This window comes from Malus sylvestris, chromosome 8 (assembly GCF_916048215.2).
Source record: "Malus sylvestris chromosome 8, drMalSylv7.2, whole genome shotgun sequence".
Lineage (NCBI taxonomy): Eukaryota > Viridiplantae > Streptophyta > Magnoliopsida > Rosales > Rosaceae > Malus > Malus sylvestris.
In genome coordinates, this window is record NC_062267.1 from 27,358,810 (window position 1) to 27,377,527 (window position 18,718).

The 18,718-nt window shown below is 36.2% G+C and overlaps 3 protein-coding genes across 4 annotated transcripts; 2 read left to right on the forward strand and 1 right to left on the reverse strand.

Annotated features, from left to right (window-relative positions):
- The first annotated feature begins 794 nt into the window (after window positions 1-794).
- Window positions 795-6,111, forward strand: LOC126631938 (protein RAE1-like). Of its 2 annotated transcripts, none has more exons than XM_050302151.1 (12): window positions 795-950; window positions 1,087-1,177; window positions 1,301-1,387; window positions 1,622-1,699; window positions 2,538-2,728; window positions 2,852-2,993; window positions 3,319-3,399; window positions 3,898-4,026; window positions 4,759-4,836; window positions 5,017-5,088; window positions 5,610-5,690; window positions 5,780-6,111. In XM_050302151.1, exons 2-12 carry the CDS (start codon window positions 1,121-1,123, stop codon window positions 5,825-5,827), a joined length of 1,044 nt encoding a protein of 347 aa, XP_050158108.1. In that variant the 5' UTR covers window positions 795-950; window positions 1,087-1,120; the 3' UTR covers window positions 5,828-6,111. The 2 variants fall into 2 exon arrangements, with proteins under 2 accessions (XP_050158108.1, XP_050158109.1); XM_050302152.1 differs by having other exon boundaries at window positions 797-950; window positions 1,104-1,177.
- A 1,936-nt stretch (window positions 6,112-8,047) lies between these two features.
- On the forward strand, window positions 8,048-15,939 carry LOC126631930 (BRASSINOSTEROID INSENSITIVE 1-associated receptor kinase 1-like). The gene is made up of 11 exons (XM_050302139.1): window positions 8,048-8,476; window positions 8,561-8,693; window positions 8,816-8,887; window positions 9,034-9,177; window positions 12,144-12,215; window positions 12,325-12,396; window positions 12,500-12,576; window positions 12,950-13,078; window positions 13,160-13,501; window positions 13,820-14,214; window positions 15,249-15,939. The coding sequence occupies exons 1-11, from the start codon at window positions 8,374-8,376 to the stop codon at window positions 15,561-15,563; spliced, it is 1,854 nt and encodes a 617-aa protein (XP_050158096.1). The 5' UTR covers window positions 8,048-8,373; the 3' UTR covers window positions 15,564-15,939.
- Window positions 15,940-16,173: 234 nt separating this feature from the next.
- LOC126631498 (uncharacterized) lies at window positions 16,174-18,383 on the reverse strand. The gene is made up of 3 exons (XM_050301618.1): window positions 18,374-18,383; window positions 16,411-16,612; window positions 16,174-16,327 (listed from the first exon to the last, which is right to left on the reverse strand). The coding sequence occupies exons 1-3, from the start codon at window positions 18,381-18,383 to the stop codon at window positions 16,174-16,176; spliced, it is 366 nt and encodes a 121-aa protein (XP_050157575.1).
- Between the last annotated feature and the right edge of the window lie 335 nt (window positions 18,384-18,718).

Consider the following 18,718-nt stretch of genomic DNA (forward strand, 5'->3'; position numbering starts at 1 on the left):
TTGAAAACTGAATAAGCAGTAAAAGTATACAAGAGCTTATCGAACATATTACCTTCATATTATAGTCACATCCATAAGTGTAATGAATTATGAACTTCTCCACTCAATCGATTTATTTTCACCTTCTCCTCACTGGGAAGTTTTGAAAATTAAAATGAGGCTTTCCGTGAGATTCTTGAGTGTAGAACCCCATTTGACAGTGTTTTGGGCCTCACTGCTATACTTTTCACTTATTTTTTTTAGCTTTCAGCTTAAATATTCTACTAAATATACATTTGTTGCTCAACAAATCATAAAACTGCTTCCAAATTCCTTAAAAAGTTTAACTTAATACTTAGGAAGAATATTTTGCGAAAAAAAAAATTCCATTTATGTCAAAAAACATAGGTGTTAGGTTGGCTCAACGCATGCAAAACGAGCCAGACTCAGCTCACGAAGAACGAGATGAACCATGACACACAAAACAAGGCGGGCTTAGCTCACAAAAAAAGGGGCGTGGTGAGGCAATTCCTTCTGGTAGTGCATGCGGGTAAATCACAATATAATATTTATAAATGGTGCGGACATAGGTTACGCAGAACGAGGTGAATCATGTCTTGCAAAACAAGACGGGCTCAGCTCACAAAAAACGGGACGGACTTTTGGCATGCAAAACGAGGCGAGAAAGTCACGTGTATGTTAAAAGAATATTTTGCAAAATTAAAAAAAAATCATTTCTATAAAAAAAACAGGGGTGTTACATACAAATACGTATACACTACGAGCATTAAAAAAAAAAACAACCTCCATAACATCCGTGAGTGCTTAAGACATACGCCGTGCGTAAGATCTACGACGGTCTTTATATATAAATACTCTCCTTTTTCCTCTTTTCGACGAAAGTTTCAAGGCTCGGTTTCTTCTCACACATTCCGCTCAGTTTCTTCTCCTCTCTCCTCCTTCAGCTGACGGTATCTCTCTCTCTCTCTCTCTCTCTCTCTCTAGGGTTAGGGTTTTACAGTTGTACTTCTCTGATGAATGCTCGCTAATTTCTTTATTTACAATAATAATAATTAATATTGTTTTTAATTTTGAAATTTGGAAAAGCGATTTTCATTTTACAGCTTTGAGTGCGAGTTCAATGTCGAATTTCATGGCTGCTTCCAATCCGAATACGAATCCGAACAAGTCCTTTGAGGTGAATTCGATTAACTTGCAGTTATTCTGCAGTTGTTCTTCGATTTTGCTTTTTGTTTTGATTTTTTTTTGGATTTTCTTCGTTAATTTAGTTTTGTTTTTCTTTTAATTTGTAATATTTTAGGTCACCCCTCCACCGAACGACTCGATATCAAGCCTAAGCTTCAGTCCCAAGAGCAACATTCTGGTCGCCACCTCCTGGGATAACCAGGTATGTATGTATGTGCCCTTACATTCTGTTTGGTTGCTGAGAAAGTTTTTTTCTTTAGGATTGGATTGGATTTCTGTCATCAGACTACACTATGCTTATGCTTATTGCTTATGTAGATACACCGTTGGGCATTGGATTGAATTTTACAATTTCTTTTCTTATCTTTGCAACCAAACAAACAGTTTATTGGTAGGATTAACTATTAAGTAATGACTGCTGGTATGCCCGTGTTAGGTGCGATGCTGGGAGATACACCAGAGTGGACAAAATCTTGCTAGTGTGCCCAAGGCATCCATATCCCATGACCAACCGGTATCGTCTCTCTCTTTCTCTCCATATTACATGAAACTAGTTCGGTAGTCAACTTATTTTGTTTTGCGAGTTTGAATTCCAACATCTTGTGGAATTATGGATATGTACACAACAATGTGTCAACTATAGTTTTTAATTATAACTAGGGTATGAATTAGAAATACCTGTTGTGGTTATAAATGCTAGATGGCCTGCCTTTACTTGTGGAATTTGAACTTGTAACTTTTGTCTGCTTCCACTGGCAGAGTTAGGGGAGTTTGCATCTGGCCATGGCCCTCTGATATGATTCTTAACTTCTACTCTGCATAGTGACTTAGGGTTATTCTGGTTGAATACAAAACAAACAAAAGTTTTGCTTTTTGTTTCCAGATGTATTACTCAGGAATTGAGATAAGAGTAGTTTTATGTGATACTAAATATAAAAAACAGGGAGATATATATTGGTCACAAATTTTTTTTAAGGTTACAATTGGACTCAAAATTTTGTTTAGGTAAAAACAGTGCAATCTCTTTGTAGAAGGTCAAATTATGGAATTGTAATTATGGGACATCTGAGACATGTCTCTGCAATGAAGATATCAAGGTCAATTGCTTTTACAATTGTTATATGTTGTTGATTTTAAGCAAGTAATTTTTGTACTGTTATTATACGATCTGATTCAAAAAGATAAAGTCCTTAAGAGTAAGGATCACCACTATTTCAAAGATTTATCAATAAATACATATGTTTGTACATGCACAAGCATGTGCATTTAATTCGAGACCACATGAGATCAATGTATGTCAACTAAGGAAATTTTGTGATATAATGTGGAGTGATGTATGTCTATCTATATAGGTTTTGTGCTCAACCTGGAAGGATGATGGATCAACAGTGTACTCCGGAGGGTGCGACAAACAAGTTAAGATGTGGCCTTTGGCTGGTAACCAACCAGTGACCGTTGCCATGCATGAAGCACCCATAAAAGAGATTGCATGGATCCCGGAGATGAACTACTTAGTCACAGGAAGCTGGGACAAGACTTTGAAGTAATTTAAACATACCCGTTGAATTTGTACACCAGAAATTTTAGTGGGGTTCTTGTTAAAATTAATTTCTTAAAGAAGTTTTTTTTCTTCTTTTAATGTATGACCTTTGCTACCAATATTCAGGTATTGGGATCTGAGGCAGCAAACTCCAATCCATACCCAACCTCTACCTGAGCGCTGCTACACTCTATCAGTGAGATACCCTCTAATGGTTGTTGGCACTGCAGACAGAAATCTGATTGTTTTTAACTTGCAAAACCCACAGGTATCTTTTTATATGTAAGAGTTATCAGATAGCATTTCTTTTATCAATTTGATGCAACAAGAATACATTGACAAATTAAAGCAGCTTAGTTCTTCAGTAACTTTGTTTACTCCTAGACTCCTAGTTTCCAAAATTAACATTTGTCTAGGCTTTTAATTATTTTTTGCAGTACCCTGAGGATAAGCTTCTTGTTCTTTTTTAAGTTTTCAAGTCCAGTCAATGGATTTGGGATTTGTTATCTAAAACATTCTAATATTTGACTGGGTCACCTTCATTGACATGCTATTTTTTGCTTCTGATTTCAATTATTTCCAATCACCAACAGACAGAATTCAAGAGAATTGTTTCACCCCTAAAGTATCAAACAAGGTGTGTTGCTGCATTTCCTGATCAGCAAGGATTCTTGGTAAGTATTTGATCTTCCCTTCAAAATTGTTCTTTACTTATTTTTTTGTCCTTGTAGTTTTCTGTTTAGTTTCTCTCTGAAAGTATAGTTATTCTCTTAGTTATCTAGGGGAGGCAGAAACCATGAAAAATATGAGCGCTGACAAGTTAATTTAAAAAATTTTGGCTTCGATTATAGTGCTATAATTTTTCAGTATGAGATGGGTGTTTTTGTGCTTCCACTAAAGCACAGGGTGTAATTTATTTGCTCAAATGCATTATAGCCTTTTTGAAAATTTGATGTTGATATCATTGGTCATAAGACTCATAACTGATATACCACTTTGCCATCAGTTCTACCGTTTGCCATTGTACTTTCTGTTTTGACTATCATGATTATTGAACATGACATAGTATCAGTCATACTCTCTTTTTATTCTTTTGATTCATAACCTATTTATCTTGTCTGAATAATTATTGAATTATATTAATTATGATTCTGACATTATGCTCCGACCAGGTTGGTTCTATTGAAGGGAGGGTTGGTGTACATCATCTGGATGATGGACTACAAAGTAAAAACTTTACCTTCAAGTGCCATAGAGAGGGCAATGAGATATACTCAGTCAACTCTCTGAACTTCCATCCGGTAAGATTCCTTTATCTTTTTCCTTTGTTTGTAATTATGTCTGGAGAGTGTCTTGAGGGTCCAACGTATTTATTTTAGGTTGTTTATATTCTTGTTTTAAAATTTAAGATAAGAAACAGGAAAGGACATTAAGAGGAGAGATGGTGGGGTGAAGGAGAGAGAAATACATTAGAGTTTGAAACTCAAAAGTCAAAACACTTTGAAGGGAAATGTTTGTGTTTTTCGCTACATGCATTCTTCTTCACCTCTGTAATGTCTCATCTTGCTCTTTCCTTTTTCCTGTTTCTTTTCACTCTTTTCAATTCTGAAAGATAAAAAGCAAAATGTTTCTAAATAATCCTTGAATTACTATTTTCTTTTGTTTTGAAGTTTTCTTTTATATCACGTACTGTATTAAATTGGTTGTTGGATTGTCATAGTGTATGAGAATCTGTAAAGTTATATTGCTATGTTTACTGGATTATTTTGTCTGAATGGCGGCTTTGGTCAAGTTAAATCTTACCTTCATGTTCGAATTTGTCTTCTTTTAGGAATGAGTTTACTTCAGAATCAATATTTGGAATGCCTATTTATTTGACAGTTTCCATCCAACTAGTTTATACAACGTTCACAGTATGTTCATTATGGTTATTGTTAGGTTGTTGGGTGAGATGTTGGATAAATTATGAGACTTCATTTTTGGTTTTCTATTATTTGTCAAACATTAGAGCTTATTTTGTGTTCCTCGATCAGGTCCATCACACATTTGCTACCGCTGGTTCTGACGGTTCTTTCAATTTTTGGGATAAGGATAGCAAACAGAGACTAAAGGTTTCTTCCACATCTATTTTCTACTGCTTTTGTTTTTGTATTATGCTTAAACTATGAGCATCTTGACTGTTGGGTTCTGATCAGTTCAAGTTACCGCTAATCTGGTGATATATTTGGTTACTGATAATTTGTTTTGTATGCGTACAAGTGTCTAATAGAGGGTTTTCTGATTTTTTTCAGGCAATGGCAAGGTGCAGTCAACCTATTCCTTGCAGTGCTTTCAACAGTGATGGTTCCATATTTGCATACGCAGTAAGTCTCTTTCTTTGTGATTTTGCAACTAATACGAGGGTTCTGTGTCTGAGGTTTGTCGTTCAAACTTTCATGGGACTGACTCATGGTGTACAACTTGTTTAGGAAAAGGAAAATACTATCCTTACTTTTATGGTTTTCCTCTTTTAAATCTGGGTCGGAAATGAATGGAGTCTGGAAGTTGTATACATCCATAGAAGTTGTGTTCTTCAACTGGTATAAAGTGGTAGAAGTATGTTGTATCCACTGCAACTTCAGGCAATACCGTTGTGTATGCATTTTTATTGTACTTCTTGCAATGATGACAACCTTTATGCAATTTCGATTATACCTCCAATGAACCTTTCGCTCTATTGACTTGCTTGTCTTTCACTATTGTTTCTGTCGAGATTATACTGCTGGTTTATGGTTCTAATCTTTGAGAACCAATTTGACTCGAAAACTGGTTGCGCAAATTCCATATAGTTTTCTCATAATTTTTAAATATTTTAATGAAGATCCTTTCCGACGTATGTTTCTAGGTTTGCTATGATTGGAGCAAGGGCGCTGAAAATCATAATCCTGCTACTGCAAAGAACTACATTTACCTCCATGTGCCCCAGGTATGTTTCTGACCGTACGTTTCCAGTAATTTTGTTGATGAAGGCCTGGAAATACCAAAACTGCATTGTTACCCTTTTCGTGGCTGCAGGAAGCTGAGGTTAAAGGCAAGCCAAGAATCAACGCTGGAAAACGGTGAAGCTGTCATGTCGGGTATGAGCTATTTTGTGCATACGACGTTTTTTAGTTGGCAAACGTGTGATCAAGGCGGCATTCGGTATGTCTAGTTTAGATGGGAAGATTGTTGTCTAGTTTAGATAGGAAGATTGTTGTTCTGGTGCTATTTTGAGTTGCCATCTCCGAAGAGGCGGCTAGTTTGTTCTTCTTCACTAGCTACTAGGTTGTCGACAGGATCTCGTTCTTGTTCCGTTGTGCTGAGAATTCAAAACATATAAGTTTCAATGAGCTTGAGGTTTCTTGTTATTCTGATGCGATCTTAAATGTTCTATATTAGGCATTTACTCGACGTCGTTCCTAAAACTTAACGGCTTCAATTGCTAGTGGTTACGGTTAAATATTAAGAGTCATTTTTCTCTTAAAAGCATGGAAATAAAACTAAAGTTAGTTTCTTTCTTAAATACAACGATATGTATTTAGGTAGAAGATAAATTGATATCAAACTCGTCATTAAAGCAAAATACTTTAATTGATCTTAGAAATACTTTAATTGTTCATACTATTTAGAGAAAACCAAACCCAGACTCAGACAACCGAGTACGGTTCATGTGATGGCCCCAAATTAATTAACGTCATCCACCGGTAATTGTCTTTTCCTGTCGGTTCGGTTTATTTTTGGAAGAAAATCAAACCAATTGAGTTGGATTGGCTTTGATTCGGTTTTATACATCAAGAGAATACCAAAATCGAAATAAAATAACAAGAGAATACCAAAATTTCAATCAAAAGAGACGTAAATGAACATTATGATTCATTGTTCAAATGAAAACCGACAACAACCTTCAATTATTGTCATCCCTAAATGTGTACCTTGCTTATATATATTACCAATCGGGATGTGTGATATGTCATGAGAAAATTTGGGTTAGAAATCAGGTTGGGTTTGGGTTGACATTGGATGGTAAAAACTCAACCCAAATCTAACCTAATAAATGAACAGGTTGAGTGGAGTAGGGTCTAAGCGAGTTTTTACTTCATATTAACTTGCTTGATTGGGTTTGAAATTGAGTTGGGCATGGGTTGATTCGAGTTGACTGAACTCAAGTTGCATCACTAGATGAACATCGCATGAACAATTTCTATTCTATCACAATATAATATCTATAAATGTACTGTTATCCATACATCTACTTTTACTTTTCATATATTTGCCTTAATTTTCGGCTGTCAGATCAAAGAAATTGAAAAAGATGAATGAAAAAAAATTAACAAGGGTATGTGAGACGTAAAAATGAGTGAGTGAATAACACTATCTTATCTATAATTCTCGCGTCGATCTTTCTACTTGAGCAACATAAATTTATAGAGTAATACTACAGAGACTAAATTTGTAGACAAAATTTGCAAACAAAATGATATGTCAGTGTCACCAATAAAAATTGAACACGTTTATCAACGTTTAAGTAATAATTTAATCATCAATTTCCATATCATTTTATTTACAAAATTTTATCTATAAATTAGTTTTACTACCATTACTCATATTTATAATATATATTCCAATTTCCCAACCATTTTTGTACTCCCTGGTCGTGTTTACTCAAGGTGAAGAATAATGGTGTGCGTGCAGTCGACTGTCATCAAGTCAATAAGGGCATATGGTGGGGCCGGGAGACAAATCGTGGTTGAAGAACAATTTTCACCCAAAAAATAATATACAGTAATTGGAAATGAAGAAAAAATAAATATAAAGAAAAGAAGAAAGGAAATTTCCAACGTGTGAATTGTCACAGTGAAGAAAATTTTCAGTAACACGACTCAATATATTAAGTGCTATATTATGAGTAGTTAATTTTTTTTTTTAAATATTCAACCACTTATATTATAACACAAAATATTAAACTTGTTCTCGACACGCTGAATAATCTTTCATTCTAATAATTAGTGTCTTTCTATTTTAATTTAACTCATCATATCTCGAATTTTTTTTAATACATTGATATTTTTACACTAAGAGGATAAGGAGTTCGGCTAAACCTCACAATAGATAATCTAATTTGATATCAAATTGTCATCGACGAAATTCAAACCTAATACCTCTTACTTCCAATCGGATCTCGAATTTAAACCTATCACTTTCCCACGTGTAGAATAGAATATTGCTAGTTTTCAAGGACTAGAAATTTGAAGAAAAAATAAATACAAAGAAAAGAAGAAAAAGGAAATTCCAACGTGGTGGGCTGCGACTTTGACTGAGAGCCCTCCTCCCGCAGCTCCTCCACTCTTCCCCCAAACCTTTTACTATTCTTTCCTTCTTCTCCAAAACTACTGAGGCTCTGAGATTTCACTCTCTCTCTCTCTAAGCTCTCTCTCTAAGAAGTGAGAAGCATGCTTTGCCAAACGCAATCTGCAATTTAATCAACAGCCAAAGCAGAAGCAAAGGCCACCGAATTTTCTGGAATCCGGTCAACGCAGAGATGCTCCAGATTTTGATCGGTCAACGCCAGCTGCTTCCCCAATTGTTAGAATTGGAACTAGGGATTCGTGTATGAGCTGAGCTCAGCTCCAATGGACCCAACACTGATGACGTCCTCCGCCTCTGCTTCTGCATTTTGGCTGATTCTGCTGTTTGGCTTCTTTCACCTCCAGAAGCTTGCTGCCAACGTCGAAGGTACGTCTGTGTCTGTGAATTTGGGCGTGTTTGGTTGCGGGAATTGGAATGAACTAATGAATGAATGAATAATTGGTTGGACAGGTGACGCATTGAATGCTTTGAAGAGCAATCTAGCTGATCCAAACAATGTTCTGCAGAGTTGGGATCCGACTCTCGTCAATCCCTGTACCTGGTTTCACGTCACTTGTAATAGCGAAAATAGCGTTACTCGAGTGTAAGCGAACCCAACAAACACCTCCGTTTCGATTCAATTATGTTGAATTCAATTCAGTTCAATTCACTTGTAATAGCAAAAATAGCGTTGCACGAAATTTCTAACATTTTTGCTCCACCCAGTGATCTGGGCAATGCCAATCTCTCTGGTCAACTGGTGGCACAGCTTGGTGTGCTTTCCAAGTTGCAGTACTTGTAAGTGTGTTTTTCGCTCTGCTTTTTTTTCGTGTCTCTTATCCAACTGTTCCATCAGTATGTATTCGAATTGAAATTGGTATAGATACACTGATGAATGAATTCACCTACTGCATTTGACATATCGAAACACTCTTTCTTGACAGGGAACTTTACAGTAATAACATAACCGGAACCATTCCCCCAGAGCTTGGGGGTTTGTCAAACTTGGTGAGCTTGGATCTTTACTTGAACAATTTACATGGTAACATTCCAGAGACGCTTGGCAGCCTTGCAAAACTACGTTTCCTGTATGAACCCCTATCCTTTGTCTTTCTTTTTTATTCGATATGCTAATCTACTGTTTTTAATTGCTCCGTTGGAGTGACTTTCTTCCTTAAAGTCCACGATAGGATTTCGGTTGAACCCAAAATATTACTTAGGTTGACTATGATCTCTGAATATTAACGTCAAGGCATATAGGCTATAGCGTGAGTTTTAACAATTTTGAAGAAGGAACACAACAATAAAAACAAGTGATAGAACAATAAACGTCAACAAAATATAGGAAAACACGTAACTGGAACCTTGAAGGCAAATATTCCTTATGCCCGATGCATATAATTTATAGTATGATCCCTGATTTCAAGATTCACAAGAAGGGAGACTAGTTCACTTGGTGATCGGAATTTGGAACTCTAATGCAAAGATGCATTAAGCTATAATCACCAGGTTAAAAATACTAAAGATCTAACAGGAGCTCCAATATTTGTAGCTTCCCGTTTCTGTTATACCACATATCTTTCTTTTATTTCTCCTCTTTTATAGATCCCCTATCCTAAAAGGGGGGAAAAATAGGAAAGGAAGAAAAATTTAAGTTTCCATAGCTTTTACCGTGACAATTGTGAAATCCCAGGTTGCATGGTATATAATAGCTCGAGCCTTGAAAAGGCCCTTTCATTTATCTTTTAAGTATTTTCGAGTGCCGTGCTTCTGAATACTCTATATAGTTAAGACTGCCTCGAAAAAGATTAATTGTGCTAGTAATCATGTTCATGAGGTTTTAGTATGAAGTGAGACTATGAAGTTTCTATTTATTATGATTGACACTATTCTAGTCTATGTACATATCAAATTACAACAACAACAAAGCCTTATTCTACTAAGTGGGGTTGTGGCTGTATGAAACCTAGAACGTCATTGGGCTTGGTTTGGCGCCAAGTCTTCTGTGGGCTCCAAGTACTCCATGTCTTTTCTTAAAGTGTCTTTCCAAGTCTTCCCAAGTCTTCATCTCTACTCCTTTTGCTTTGAGTCTCTATCTTGTAATCACATTTTTTTAACCGGAGCATCTGTAGGTGTTTGATTGACATGTCCAAACCACCTTAACCGATTTTCTCTTGATCTTTTCTTCAATTGTAAGCACTCCTATTTTACCTCGGATATGCTCATTCTTAATCCTATCCAACTCGTGTGCCCACACATCCAGCGAAGCATTCTCATCTCCGTTATTTTCATTTTTGCACGTGTTGATGCTTGACCACCTAACATTCTGTGCCATAAAGCATTGTTGACCTTATTGCCGTCCTTTTAACATTCCCCTTGAGCTTTAGTGGCATACGATGGTCGCACACTATACTTGATGCACTCTTCCCCTTCATCCACTCAACTTGTAGTCTATGGTTGAGATCTCCATCCAATTCTCTGATCTTTTGCAAGATAAATCTAAGATAATGAAAGCGTTCACTCTTTGATACTTCCTGATCTCCAACCCTTACTCGTATCCCATTTGGACCCCCTTTCCCACTACAATTGCACACCATGTACTTTGTCGAAGACCTTTAGATTCTAACACTTTCCACCAAAGGTTAAGCTTAGCATTTACTCTCTCATGAGTTTCATCTATAACACTATATCATCTATGAAAAGCATACATCAAGGAATATCATCTTGAATATGTCCCGTGAGCTCATCCATTACCAATGCAAAATGGTAAGGACTTAAAGTTGAGCCTTACTGTAACCCTATGGATATGGGAAAGCTTTCAGTTTGTCCTTCATGAGTTCTTACTGCAATCCTTGCACCATCATACATATCCTTTATTGCTTGGATATATGCTACTCACACTCATTTCGTCTCTGGAATCCTCCAAAGAATTTCTCTTGGGACTCTATCATACAGTTTTTCCGAATCTATAAAGACCATGTGCAAATCCTTTTGTATATCTCTATATTGTCCCATCGATCTTCGTAAGAGATAGATTGCCTCCATAGTCGAGCACCCTGGCATGAACCCGAATTGTCTGAGACCCGTGTCTCTTGCTTCAGTCTATGCTCAATTACTCTCCCATAAGCTTCATTGTATGACCCATTAACTTAATACTCGTATAACTCATGCAATTTTATATGTCGCCCTTATTCTTGCTGATGGGCACCAAAGTGCTTTTTCGCCACTCATTTCGCATCTTCCTCGTTTTCAAAATCTTATCGAAAAGGTTTGTGTATATATATATCTGATTGCACTCATATATAGTGCAAATGGAAGTATAACATTAAGATTTAATAGGAGAGTATTATTGTTTTCTTTTTAATTTTCGAGCCACCCTTGTAACATCTTCTTAGGGTTACCCTAAGTAAACTATTTTGCTCTCTTTTTTGCTTCCCTGAAACTTCATGTGGAATTTTAGGGAGATTTATTTAGATGAATACTGAGTCTACGTTACAAAGAGCACATCTTGAATTTCCAGAAATTTTGAGAATTATTCGTTTGTATTTCTAGCAGTAACAGTTATGAGATCCATATTATGTAAGGTGCTGAGCTAGAATGTGTGTGTTCAGGAAAGGTTTTGACTTTTTCGAGGAGTGAGTCCTAAACAGTGAAGGGCCTCAACACGCGGATGTTAATATCGACAACAATGAAATTTATAGTAAGAGGAAAATCCGTCGACTCTTATTTGCAGAAATATATTTTAGGGGAAATAGAAAGGAATTCTGTAACCAGAGTGGGTGAACTCTCATATCTTGTAGGATGTCTAGAAAGTTTCCTAGCTCATTGTTCGCTTGTCTATTCTGTCCATATGTACTTTATGCACACTTAGAACTCACATACTCTTCTGTTGTTTATATGGCGACTAGAACAGTGGTAAAAGAAAATGAATTATCACAAAACTACGTTCACATTTTATTAATTGCGTCCCTTATTGTTTGAATAATTATGTATTGAAAATATAATCTGTTATTGCGATTATTTGTGATTTAACACTTTCTGTTCCATGAAACAGGCGTCTCAACAACAACACCTTGGCGGGGAATATTCCCATGACTTTGACTAAAATCGAATCATTGCAAGTCCTGTGAGTTTCATATACTTTCATCTCAATAAGAAGGGTGTAGAGAGAAAAGTTACTAATTTATCTGCCATCAAAGATAACATGTAGTTTTCTCTTTTCCCATGGAATGCAGGGATCTTTCAAATAACAATCTGACAGGGGATATTCCTGTCAATGGATCTTTTTCACTTTTTACTCCCATCAGGTTTGTTGAAGCAACTTTATTCTCTTTCTTTACCTTTTCCCTGCAGTGGCCGTCCCAGCTGATGATCTAAATGAGGTACTGACTGCTATTCTTCATTTTGCAGTTTTAACAATAATCCTTTTCTGAAACCACTTCCAGCCTCTCCACCTCCTCCCCTTTCTCCCCCACCAAGTTCTCCAGGTTTTTACAACTTATAGTGTTCTGTTCTTGTTATATTAACTCAAATTTATTTTGAGAGCTGGCTCTATTTTGTTTCGCATACACTTGTGATATTGATAGTTAATTTTTTGGGTGTTTTTCTGTTAATTTTTTTAATAATATAACATTATTGTTGGAATCACTGCTGTAAAGATTCTAAGAAGATGCTAGTTAGGAAAGGAAGCGGTTGAGGATCTGAGAGGATACTCCTAAATTTGTATTGTACTATTTCATAGAGAGAGAGAGAGAGGGAGGGAGAGAGAGAGAGAGCATCTGACTCTAAGGATTTTTCATTTAAATCTGGTTCATGTTACGCAAATAACCCTTCCATTTTACCTCTGGTGAATCATATTAGGCACCACTGCTACTGGGGCTATTGCTGGAGGGGTTGCTGCTGGTGCCGCTTTGCTGTTTGCTGCACCTGCAATTGCACTTGCTTATTGGCGACGAAGAAAACCACAGGATCATTTCTTTGATGTACCTGGTTAGTGAACTATTAAGAGTAATATAGCTTGATCGTGTTGTAGTATGGGATGTAGGTTTCACTCATCTACTGTATTTGCAGCTGAGGAGGATCCAGAAGTTCATTTAGGACAGCTCAAAAGGTTTTCTTTGCGTGAGCTACAAGTTGCAACGGATACCTTTAGCAACAAAAATATTCTTGGTAGAGGTGGATTTGGTAAGGTTTATAAAGGACGTTTAACTGATGGAACTCTGGTTGCTGTAAAAAGACTTAAAGAGGAGAGAACCCAAGGCGGGGAGCTACAGTTCCAAACAGAAGTTGAAATGATTAGCATGGCTGTCCACCGCAATCTGCTTCGTCTACGTGGTTTTTGCATGACACCAACAGAAAGGCTGCTCGTATATCCTTATATGGCTAATGGAAGTGTGGCATCATGTTTAAGAGGTACTCTTCTAAATTATTTGCTGCGTTGATGAAATATTTGTTTCACGACATTAAAAATTATTTGGATTACATTAATAAAATTTTATACACCTGACCAACTTGGTTTGGAGTATCAACACAGATATTTTTTTAATGATCTTTTTTTCTTCAATTTTAAGTTACCTCGTTTATGTTGATTTTATTTCTGTTTAATTTGAAAGGGATAACAAGATGACCTTTTTTTGGGTAGGATGGGTGGTATAATATGTGTAAAATGAAACTACCTGTTGCTGGTAATTTAAAATTCTAATTCATAATTATGTCGATAAATTATTCTAGATCGTCCAGAAGAACAAGCTGCACTTGATTGGCCAAAAAGACAATGCATTGCATTGGGTTCTGCAAGAGGCCTTGCTTATTTACATGATCACTGTGATCCAAAAATTATTCACCGTGATGTGAAAGCTGCAAACATATTGTTGGATGAGGAATTTGAAGCAGTTGTTGGAGACTTTGGATTGGCTAAACTCATGGACTACAAGGATACACATGTTACAACAGCTGTACGTGGCACAATTGGTCATATAGCACCAGAGTACCTTTCAACTGGAAAGTCTTCCGAGAAAACTGATGTTTTTGGATACGGAGTCATGCTTCTTGAACTCATCACTGGGCAGAGGGCTTTTGATCTTGCTCGGCTTGCGAATGATGATGATGTCATGTTACTTGATTGGGTATGTATTTATGTCTTTCTGTCTGTTTATGTAGCTAATTTGTTGTTATATGCAAGGTTATTTCCCAACAATATTTGCATTAGGTCCACTTCTGATTAAATTTTATCATTCTATATTCCATAATATCTTTCATATTTTATCAAAAAGACATAATGTTGTTGAAATTCAGCAATATTCTTGCTTCACTTTATTTTGTGTCCCTAAGTCCAAACCTTGGAAATTATCAAAGTTTCAAACCTCAAAGTTATAAAGAAATGTTATATAATATACTGTTAATTAGGTGTATCTCCCGTTACCAGTGTTGCTATTTATTTTAGCCGAAAATAATGGGTCTCCACACTTATTGATTTTATTTCAGATCGCTAATCTCTTATGACATTCTTAATCATTCTGCATGGAACATTTCTGTAATCATTTTAGTTTGTTCTTTGTAAGGATACTTTAAAAACCTGTTACTCTTTATGCGGCTGGCAAGTTCCTTTTTGATTACTGTAAAAATCACTTGTCTTTTTTGGTCGAAATGTAGAAAACAGTTAGAATCATGGATCGAAGAAACAAAATTATAATTAGCGTTAGAAAATAAGTTTGGTTTAATTACCTTTTATTAGTTAGAGTTATGATTAAGCTGCGAAGATTTATTTATCTTTATTTATAGCAGCCTAAGGTTTAAATTGTTAAGAGATTAATTTATTACATTATCTTAGTAATTATTGTTACTATTGTTGTTGCTTCTTTTGCCGATATATTGGCCTTACTGTGATTTCTTGAAGAATTTGGCATGTGTTTTGTGTCGATCTATCTTGGCCTCCTCGCTTCTTTCTTTTCTCTCTATTTTCATTTGTCTTATCTTTGCATCATATCAATATTTGAATGATGATACATTATTGTAAGCAGTTTGATTTTCTGGAGAGAACTGCGGCCCTTCAAATTTTGAACATTACAACACATTTTTACTCTCCTAGGTGCCCTCACCTTTTGTTTCAAATCGTAGAACTAGCTGACATTTTCCTTTTTGTTTTAACGAAAAACATTAGGTCAAAGGACTACTGAAAGATCGGAGGTTGGAAACACTTGTTGATGCTGATCTAAATGGAAATTATGTTGAGGATCAAGTGGAGCAGCTGATCCAAGTAGCTCTACTGTGCACACAAGGCACCCCAGGGGATCGGCCCAAGATGTCAGAGGTTGTCCGAATGCTTGAAGGCGATGGTTTGGCTGAAAGATGGGAGGAGTGGCAGAAAGAGGAGGTGTTCCGCCAAGATTACAACCCTATTCATCATCCAAATACTAATTGGATCATAGACTCAACTTCTCATATTCCTCCGGATGAGTTGTCCGGTCCCAGATGATATGGTCCTTGGTTCCGTCCCCGGATGCACGTAAGAAGCCTTCCAAGGACGTGAGAAGGTCCATTTTGTATTTCAATGATACCACATTTGTGTACATGTTTCGTCTTTGTTTTCGATTTTATTTTTGTCTCATGTAATTTTTAGATCACAAAACGGAGCTGGTGCTGTTGTAATTTTTATAGGGTCAACTGGCATTACGAAGTTGTATGGTGCTAGCAGGAATTAGCAAGGGCCATAAAAGCACACCCCCATTCCTTATAATTTATGTACCTATCCATCCAGAAATTAGTCAATATTGTCAAGTAAATAACATCACGAAATAATTGTCTATTTATTCTATATACTTAATGTTTCAAGGGGAAGGTTACTTTTAAAATTATCTCTGTATGATTACGGCTTCGTTTGGTATTGATTTTTTTTCGTCAGAAACTGCTTTATTTTGAAGTTAAAGTTAAGCTTTAAATAAGTGTTTGGTAAAAACAAAATATCTTGCTTATTTTAAAAACAATGGTCTTCAGACAACAATTTTTAAAAACAACTTGTAAGTTGTTTTTAAAAGCTACTTTTATATATATATATATATATATATATATATATATATATAAACTTTTTATGAACACCCCCAGTCATTACCACCACCATTGTTGCCACCATCACTACCACAATCATCACCAACCCCACCACCAACACCACCACAAACACCACCACCATATCCACCGCCATTGTTGTTGCTAGCGCGACCGCCACTACCATAACCGACACCACTGCCATCACAATCATAACCGTCACCACTGCCTCTACCATTGCCCATACCACTATTGTGATATTTTCACCCGAACCAACACACCCCAATATTGTCACCACCATCATACTGTCACCATTGCCGCTACCATCACCGCCCCTACCCTCGCTATCGCTATCGCTTTCGCCGCCCACCACCCCTTTACCATATCCATTTTTGTGATCACGGCTCACATTCACATTACCAGGCAATTCATGCACGATATCACAATCGAGATTCAACAACTGTACTTGTGATACACTTAACCCTAAAATTATAGAGCACAAAGCAAATAAAAAGTCTAGAAGTTGATATGATGCACGCTGATTCTCTGAGTAGTTAGAGCAAGCAGTAGGAAAATTTTGGGTGCCAAGTCAATAAGCATGTCTTATCCAACACCGCGGGTCCCTTACACAATCTTTTTTATTTTTAATTATTTTTTTCAAATAGAAAAAAATTAGACGAGATTAACTATTCAGCAATAGTCATGTGGAGACACCTACCTTCAGGGTGAGGATCACTTTACAAATTTATTGATAAAGATGAAAGTAAATGAAAAAGATACAAGCGAAGAAACTATGCCAAAATCTCTATGTAAAGATAGAACGATCAACGAAAATGATAATAATGACAAATCCCCGACGTATACTTATTTTGGGAAGGAAGACACCAACGATAGCACGCTAGCTACTACTTGCATTGGTCCCCCTACCGTACTCTGCAGACAACAGCCTGTAGCCGCTACTTATATAGATTCTAATTCTCTCTCTTTAAACCTCTATTCATCATTCATGTTTGATATTTCACGCCTAAGCGTTCTCTCTTATGCCTTTACTTTGAAGCTACATATAATTGCAAATTATTGTCTTCTTTAAAATTTTTACACTTCATGTTTGCATATCTTACGTATGTATTCATGGGAATTCGTATTGAATTATGTTTGTTTGTATCATATTTCATCAATCATAAAACTAGCATCGGTCAACTTTATACTTTCAGAGTCTCACTTGAAGAATTTGTGATGAGGCACCCATGCCGAAGCACAAGAGCTTCTCTCCAACAAGGAGACCAATCATAACGCGACACGTGTCAACTCTAGAATAAACTAGGTGACCGAAGCAACCTCACACCTTGACACTTTGCATTGTTCCAAAGTCAACTTAATTTTTTACATCAACAAATTATATATGTACATATGCGAGATTCCGTGCATGTTGATTTTATAGGAGTTCTGTTTATAGTAGTTGCGAGAGACGTTGACTGTAAAAGAGTATTTGCCAGTTCTTGTTCTATGAACGAGGGTATAACTAGTTCACAATGGAATCATAAGCCAACATCGTTAGAAATCTCAAAGAACTCTAATTTCTTAAATTAGTGAGTAGTTGTTTTCATACTCTAATTGGTATAATTTTTGACAGTTAAGTGCATCAAGTTTAGTGCAGTGACACAAAGAATCGGAAGTGTCAAAACTGTTACTCAAAACTCGTTACTTCACTTCCATTTAGTGCATATGTTTTAGTTCGAAGTACTTTTTGGGGTTGACACACTCGAATGCAGCAAAGCTGCAACAACAATCAAGTCTTAACTCACTAAGTGGGGTTGGTGTATAGATTTTAGATCGTCACTATGCTTAATTTTGTATCAAATTTTCCATTAGTTTCAAGTACTCCATATATTTTCTTAAAATCTCTTTCCAAGTCTTTCTAGGTCTTCGTCCACTCCTTTTGTCCTGGTCCCGTCTCACAGAGTCGCATTTTTTAATCGAAACATTTGTACGTCTTTAATTTACGTGTCTAAATCATCTTAACCAATTTTCTATCATTTAATCTTCAAAATATACTCATCTAGCTGGCATTGATAAGAATTGGAAAAAAAAAAAAAAAAACTGGATATATAGTCCAAGATATGGAAACTGACCTTCCAACCATTTAAAAAGCTTCAAATATCCAAAACCAATGATTCTTCCATTTCGGCCTTCGAGTGAATGGAAAGCAAAGGAAAAGGCCATCATGTATGATGAATAATATGCCTGCCGCCATTTTTGTCTCAAACCTAATTATATCCTCCTTAAAAAATTGGCTTCCAATTTACTCTTTAATTATCAGTAGCTTGTGATCATTTGACACCATATAATAATAGCAGAACTGCTTATAAACAGAGAGAGATTTTTCAATGTGTCGAAAACCCAGTCAGGTACACCAAGTACCATGATATAAGTGGTTGAATTTTTTTTATTAAGTATCCAAACACTTGTATTATAACATTTTGTGCACTGAATCCTGTTTCAGGCACACTAATAGCAACATTTTTAAACAATTTAACCTTTTTTATTTTTCAACACTGAAATGAAATGACAACGAGGATCCTATAAACG

Bases quoted from the DNA above. Each gene is read 5' to 3' on its own strand.
- LOC126631930 (XM_050302139.1), top strand. From the start codon at position 8,374: ATGGACCCAACACTGATGACGTCCTCCGCCTCTGCTTCTGCATTTTGG. The intron at 12,397-12,499 runs GTTTGTTGAAGC...TTCATTTTGCAG, and splicing joins TCACTTTTTACTCCCATCAG to TTTTAACAATAATCCTTTTC. The intron at 13,502-13,819 runs GTACTCTTCTAA...AAATTATTCTAG, and splicing joins TGTGGCATCATGTTTAAGAG to ATCGTCCAGAAGAACAAGCT.
- LOC126631498 (XM_050301618.1), bottom strand. The intron at 16,328-16,410 runs GTGTGTTGGTTC...TTGTGATGGCAG, and splicing joins ATGGTGGTGACAATATTGGG to TGGTGTCGGTTATGGTAGTG.
- LOC126631938 (XM_050302151.1), top strand. From the start codon at position 1,121: ATGTCGAATTTCATGGCTGCTTCCAATCCGAATACGAATCCGAACAAG. The intron at 1,388-1,621 runs GTATGTATGTAT...TGCCCGTGTTAG, and splicing joins CCACCTCCTGGGATAACCAG to GTGCGATGCTGGGAGATACA. The intron at 4,837-5,016 runs GTTTCTTCCACA...GATTTTTTTCAG, and splicing joins ATAGCAAACAGAGACTAAAG to GCAATGGCAAGGTGCAGTCA.